The sequence below is a fragment of the Rutidosis leptorrhynchoides genome, chromosome 1 (genome assembly GCF_046630445.1).
Source record: "Rutidosis leptorrhynchoides isolate AG116_Rl617_1_P2 chromosome 1, CSIRO_AGI_Rlap_v1, whole genome shotgun sequence".
NCBI classification, from domain to species: Eukaryota; Viridiplantae; Streptophyta; class Magnoliopsida; order Asterales; family Asteraceae; genus Rutidosis; species Rutidosis leptorrhynchoides.
The window spans coordinates 612,737,764-612,745,086 of record NC_092333.1 but is presented as its reverse complement, the minus strand read 5'-3'; the positions used below and the strand labels follow the sequence as shown (position 1 = coordinate 612,745,086).

At 32.5% G+C, this 7,323-nt stretch overlaps 1 protein-coding gene across 1 annotated transcript; it reads left to right on the top strand.

Moving 5' to 3' along the window:
- Window positions 1–1,541: 1,541 nt before the first annotated feature.
- On the top strand, window positions 1,542–6,633 carry LOC139885062 (26S proteasome non-ATPase regulatory subunit 12 homolog A-like). The gene is made up of 11 exons (XM_071869018.1): window positions 1,542–1,664; window positions 1,763–1,957; window positions 3,933–4,040; window positions 4,127–4,231; window positions 4,317–4,373; window positions 4,447–4,643; window positions 5,366–5,465; window positions 5,542–5,654; window positions 5,745–5,898; window positions 5,984–6,061; window positions 6,152–6,633. The coding sequence occupies exons 1-11, from the start codon at window positions 1,662–1,664 to the stop codon at window positions 6,368–6,370; spliced, it is 1,329 nt and encodes a 442-aa protein (XP_071725119.1). The 5' UTR covers window positions 1,542–1,661; the 3' UTR covers window positions 6,371–6,633.
- The last annotated feature ends 690 nt before the right edge of the window (window positions 6,634–7,323 follow it).

Genomic DNA, 7,323 nt, shown 5'->3' with positions numbered 1-7,323 from the left:
TGACAAATACTCCGTAGTTTATTGTCATTTAGAACCAAGTTCATTTAAAAATTTTATATCATTCAGATTATAAACCATTTTAGCATTTAATAATTTTATTTTATCAAACACACCCAAAATCTGTGATTGAAAATCGTCGTTATAAAATCACATAAAGGTAAAATTTAATCTTTTGATAAATATGACATTACAAAATTTAATATAAAATATTAATGTTATTATATTATTAATATTAATATTAATATTAATATTATAATTAATAATAATATTTTATTATTACTATATTAATATTTAATATTCAATATTAATAATATATTATTATTAATAATATTAAATTAATATTAATATTAGTATATTATTATTATTATTATTATTATTATTATTATTATTATTATTATTATTATTATTATTATTATTATTATTTTTTTGTCTATCAACAAATTCATTTTAGATTCTTGGAGAGATTAAAAAATTACTTGTTCTTTCAGCCTGGTAAATTTGTTAGTTTACTAGCCCGGAGTTGTCTTTCATTTTTATAGCAATGTATTTTGCACCACACCTCAGCTTGTTATTACAAGTTTCGTTTCATTTCGAGGAGATTGTTGAGAATTTGAACTTTTCCCCTACTACTGGCTGCTTTCATCGAGTTAGCAGTTTAAGTTGTCTTTCATTTGTACAGCTGAGTTTCCTTGTAACTTGTTTGTTTAGACAGTATAATTCGGGTATGTTTGTCTTGAACTCATATTAGAGTTAGAATCTCAGTTTCAATAATTTTACTTGACAAGCAAGGTATTGATTTTCACTCCGTTTTTTGTCCTCTTTGCGATGATGATATTAAATCGGTCAAGCATTATTTACTTGAGTGCAAATATGTTAGTGTTATTTGAGAAAAAGTTCTATCTTGGTGGGGGTTCGGTTCGATCAATCTCTCTTTTGAGAATCTCCTTCGCGGTTACAATCCTTCACAATGTTCCGATTTGGGTAGCAAAATATGGCAAGCGGTAGAATCGACAAGTAGGTATCTCATTTGGAAAAACAGAAATTAAAAAGTTTTTAAGAAGTCAAATTGGTCACCTTCGGTCGCGCTTAGTGAGATTCATGTTAAGAGTTATGTATGGATTGCGAAGCGATGCAAGGCAAGAAAGATCGAATGACGTGATTGGTTACATAATCCACAGATGTTTTTAATGTAATTCATATATAAGGCTTTCGTGTATTTGTCAATATTAGCGTAGGATTCTAGCTCGGTATCTCTACGTTTTCTTTTTAGTATCATGTGAAGGTTATTGTAAATTGGTGCGAATTTCAAGATATTACTAAAATTTCTGCCTTTCAAAAAAAATAATAATAATAATAACAATTAATAAAATTTCTGTTTGCTTAAAAAAAAAAAAGTTTACTGGCCTGGAATACAGTTGGGCCTAATTACTCTGCTGGAAAGTAACCAGTTTCGTATTTACCGTTTTCAAGATAGGTCGGATTATTCGGTGGCCCATTTAAACAAAAGTACGGATTATAAATTTTCAATTGCTGCTTGTTCCCCAAGATATAAATTCAGTATTCCTCTCGTCTTCGATCCATCTCTCCTAGGGTTCTTTCAAAATCCCCAAATTACATCCGATTAAACGATTCTTCACGCTCGTTTTCAAATTAAATCTAAAATGGTATGTTCTGTAACTCCAATTCTCTATAATTTATGAAATCCGTTCGTAATTCAAGCCACCTGCTGATTTGAAGTCTCTAATTGTGTGTTATTTTACAGGAAGGAGGAAGTAGCTTAGACGCTCAAATTGAGTCATTGTTGAATGTTGAGAAACAGATGAGACTTAATGGCGATGTTGCCGGGACCAAAAAAGCGGCCATTGATATCATTCAACTGTGTTTCGAAAAACGTGCTTGGAAGACGTTGAATGATCAGATTGTTGTGCTATCTAAACGCCGTGGTCAGTTGAAACAGGTAAAAAAAAGTTTCACTCAATTTATTGGTTTGTTTATAACTGTATATTGATTAATATTACTCGAATGAGCCAACGAAGCATTGCTTCACCGGCATCCCTTCACCTTGTGTGTTGGGGCTGAGGGTTAGGTCATGGGTTCGAGCCTCGCTCTGCCCATCCTATTAATTAATTTGCCTGAAATATGGATATCCAGATTGACCTCTGGGGTTTTTCTCTCGGATCCATTCAGGATTCAAACTCGGTCCGCCTGCCCCTCGGGATGGTTAAAGGATCGGGTTCCTGTAATGCGATTCGGGTTTCCTCCCGAACGCGTGTGTGTGCAAATGATGAATGGTTGGAATAAATGATACACTGATGCAAATCTTGCCGTTAAAAAAAAAAAAAAAAAAAAAAAAAAATTACTCGAATGAATCAAATGTTTGAAATATATGTTTCAGTTTTGTTTGAAATATATGTTTATTGTTCTAGTTTGGATTTGGTTTACATATATAAAATGGATGCTTAGAAGGACTGTTAAGATTATTATAAGTTTTGTACTCTTTGGTGGTTCACGAGTTATTACTCAACCACTCGAGAAAGCCTGTTAATATTTAAGCATAGAATACCCAGGCAGTATGAGCTGTTTGGTTTCATCCCAACAATGAACGATTGTCATCTCAGTGTTACATTGTTTTGTTTTACGGATTTATCTAAAGGTTGCGAAGGTATCATTAGTTATACTGAGATTACATGGAAACAAGCATATAGGAATTAACAAGATTTCAAGCTTCATTAGCTAAGTATATTAAAACAACTAGACGTACTTTGTTGCCTATAGAGGGTTGCCTATAGAGGGATGCCAATTATCATCCGATCCAATCCACTAAGAATGGATATGGATTACTTAACATCCAATCCGTTGGATATGGATGAGTGAGTAGTCGATTGGTTATCGATGATAATTTGTAATCCATGTATTCACCCGCTTTCATCTGATGGGGTATATTTATAATTTGTATCAATTATATAGTGTTTTTCTATTCAATATATTCATATTTATCTATTCACTTTAGTTTCTCTAAAAATAGATATCACTGCCTTATGAAAAACAATGAGAGTTTGCATTTAGAAGTGTTTTACAACATTACATAATTGTTTTCGGGAATAAGTTATCCTAATTCCTACATCTATTTTATTTCTACAAAGTTTGTGTATACGACATGCAACTTTTGAGATTTGAATGTGATCCCACATAACCAACAAAGTGAGCAACGAGCATGCGATCGAAGCTTTTGAAAACTTAAATAAGCTATATATTGACATTTGGTTGTAGAAATTAGTATGAAATGTGACTTTCGGATGTATAAACTATTAATAACTATGACTTTTGATCATACAAGAAGAACACCATGCTTTATTAAACAAAGTAGAACAAACTGATATGGATGTTGTGAATATCCATTAACTCGCTTAATCCAACGGGTATGGATATGGATGGACGAATTGAAATTAAACAGATATGGATCAAAATAATTAAGTGGATGTGGATATGGCATCACCCGACCATATCCGATCCGTTGATATCTCTAGGCTCTAATGGTTCAAAGGCTCTTTAGTTCATTTACTTATTCTATGGTATCTGTCTGTTTTTTGGATGCGAAAAGAAATACCTTAGTGTTCTACTTATGCTTATATTTTCTCAAAAGCGTTTAACTAAACAAACTGTAAGGCCTTGTATTTTTTATTGTCTTTGTTATTCTGTTATCATTTGCAGTTCTTTTATTCTGTAGATAAGTAAATATTTCAAGGTGGAGAAAATTATATGTACACTATTAGTTCTTACCAGATGATTTGTTTGTGTGACAGTGGGTATTGACATGGAACGGTTTCTACTTCTGTGCTTTTCCATATTCCATCGTTGTATTCATATAATAAATCTGTTTTAGATGCTAATACTTTAAATTATGCTTTGTGCTGTTATTTTAAAAATTTAAGGTTGTCACTGCTGTGGTGCAACAAGCAATGCAATATATTGAGGAAACTCCTGATATTGAAACTAAGGTTGAGCTCATTCAAACACTTAACAGTATATGCGCCGGGAAGGTAAGCTTGTTGATATATTTGAATATGCTTGTTGACTTGTGCATATATATATTTTGTGTCTCTGATTCGTCTTTTGTTTTTGGTAGATCTACGTTGAGATTGAGAGAGCTCGATTGGTTAAGATGCTAGCTAAAATTAAGGAGGAACAGGGGAAGATAGCTGAGGCTGCTGATCTAATGCAGGAGATTGCTGTATGTTTTGATACAATCCTCTGTTTTTATATGTAGTCTTATTGTATTTTTATTATACAACTTATATTTGATGTGTATGTAACAGGTGGAAACTTTTGGTGCTATGGCGAAAACTGAAAAAATTGCTTTCATTCTTGAACAAGTAGGCATCATCAATTTTTTGAATAGTATTGATTGGAACGAGATTATGATACAATGAAATTGAATTTGTGCAGGTTCGTTTGTGGTTAGACCGCCAAGATTATGTGCGTGCGCAGATCCTTTCTAGAAGGATTAGTCCAAGAGTTTTCAATGCTGAGACGCCAAAAGAAAAGAAAAGGGCAAAAGAGGGCGATAGCATTATTGAAGATGCCCCTGCGGATATACCTTCTTTGCTTGAGTTGAAGCGAATTTACTATGAACACATGATTCGGTAGGTTACTTCTTATCTTTTATATATTAATATCTGCAAATATCTACACAGGTTTTGACTCATTGGATATTAAATTGTTATATCATTATTGAAGATGCTCCCTTTTTTCTTTATAGTTTAAAGATTCTTATGTAATTGACCTGCATTAGTTAGATTTGGTCATTTGAAACATGTTTTCTCTCAGTTAAAAATAGCCTGATTCTGATTAATAGGATTTCAACATTTGAAACTTTACCTATAAATTGATTACCATGTTGACTTCTGTAAAATAGATAACCTGACAATTATATGTGGAGTGTTACACCTCCATTAGGCAACCTCCCAACAAAATTAAATATACATTTTACCAATAAATGTCCCTGAAAATGAACGTTGAAGGAGGGAGGAGGGCTAAAAGGCGAATGCTTTTGTCATCTTAAATTTATAATACATGTGTGCCGCACATGCCTCACCCTAACCCAAATTGTTAGGTTGATCACAAATGAAACGTAAATCGTTATGCAGTTGAAATATGTGGGGACTTTGTCATGCAATTGGAACAATATAGGGACTTAATTCTGCAATTGAAAATAATTGGGGGATTGGTTATGTAGTTTAATCTATTTGGGAGACTTGATTGTGCACTGAAACCTTTAGGGACGAATTTGACATAAGTAGATTCTAGCACCGTGGCGATTTTTTTAGTGTAGACTATTTATAATTACTTTTTTTGTTCTGTGCAGATACTACTCACACAGCAATGACTATCTTGAAATAGCTCGGTGTTACAAACAAATTTACGATATCCCTTCAGTCATAGAGGACCCTGCTAAGTGGATTCCCGTAAGCAATCTTTTTGGTCTAATATTTTTGTTGGTACAATGATTGATATTAATCAAGCATGTCTTATTTTGAACAGGTATTGAGAAAAATCTGCTGGTATTTAGTACTGGCACCACATGATCCAATGCAGTCAAGCCTTTTAAACTCCACCTTGGACGAAAAGAATCTGTCAGAAATTCCTCATTTTAGGTATTTTTTTCTACTGTAATACATATTTTAAACCTCGTTTCGATAAGTAATCTCAAAACATGTGGATGAATCTCTGTGTGTTTTTGCAAGGTCACTTCTAAAACAACTGGTTACAATGGAGGTCATTCAGTGGACTGCTTTGTGGAACACATTTAAAGATGAGTTTGAGAATGAAAAGAACATGCCAGGTGGCTCTTTGGGAGACAAAGCAGCCGAGGATCTGAAGGAAAGAGTTATTGAGCATGTAAATTATACTCTCGTTCATCATTATTTTTTCTTAATTTCATAATTTTTTTATTCACTCACCGAGTACCATCTTTTATTATCAGAACATTCTTGTTGTCTCAAAGTACTATGCAAGGATAACAATAAAACGTTTGGCTGAACTTCTTTGCCTTACAGTTGAGGTACGTATTCCACATACATACATAATTAGAAACACGCAAACAGAAATGAATACTTGCATATAATAAGTTGTTAATTTGTTGGTGTATCAGGAAGCTGAACAACATCTATCTGATATGGTTGTATCAAAGGCACTGGTTGCAAAGGTAGACAGACCTATGGGTGTGGTCTGCTTTCAGTCAGCTAAAGACAGTAATGACATCTTGAACTCATGGGCCTCAAACTTGGAGAAGCTACTTGACCTTGTTGAGAAAAGTTGCCACCAAATTCACAAGGAAACTATGGTTCACAAAGCTGCCTTGAAAGCATGAAAATAGATTCGTTACTAGACTCTATGAATGGCTGGCAAGGTATTTCGACATCAAAGACTGAAGCATCTACATGCTACTTTTAGTCCATTGATCTGTTTGAGACTTGTTAAAAATTCAAATATGTTTGTCGTTACAGTATCTGTCAGCCTTCTGTTTGTTTTTTAGTTCAATGACAACTTATTGATGCATCCGAGAGAGTGATTCTACAAAACATGACCAGTATGTTGTACTTGTTCTTAAATTCAATTCAATTATTAGCGATACTGGAAACTTGGAATCACCATCATGTTGCTTTTGGGCATACGCCTTAAGGTTCTAACTTCTTTAGCAGCTTGATGCCTTGATGACAAGTGATCATTTTATAATCCTGACATAACTTTCAAGTAGTCTGTATATTGGCATCAAATTTTTATCTCAAACACCGCTAATAATCTAAAGCACTGAATTTTCAATTTTTTATATATAAACAAAAAGAAAATGATAGGAAAATAAAAGAAGAAATAAGCTATTCTTATTCGAGTGGAAATTTGATATTTCATTATCTATAGTTTCTATTAAAATTTTATAATGATTTCATTATTAGGATATTTTCTTTGTTAATAAAAAATTAAAAATAAAAAGAAAAAAATCTAAATCATCTTGATGATGTCATTAATATTAATTAAATATTTTAGAATTTATTTAGAATTTTTATCATATATACCCTTCTTAACTTTAATAATAACATATTTACCCACTTAAATATGATTATATCATATGAGCCCATTTTAAACATATTTACTCGTTTATTCAATCTTAATGCGATACGTCTTTATGCCCTAATTTTTTTAGCGGCAATTATTCATGTTTGCTTTTTTCTTCTTCTTCGAGCTATGTACTATGATATTAACTACCATAAAACAATACATGCTAATCATCTAATCCTCAACGGTATAAAGCTATTATAAGGTGAC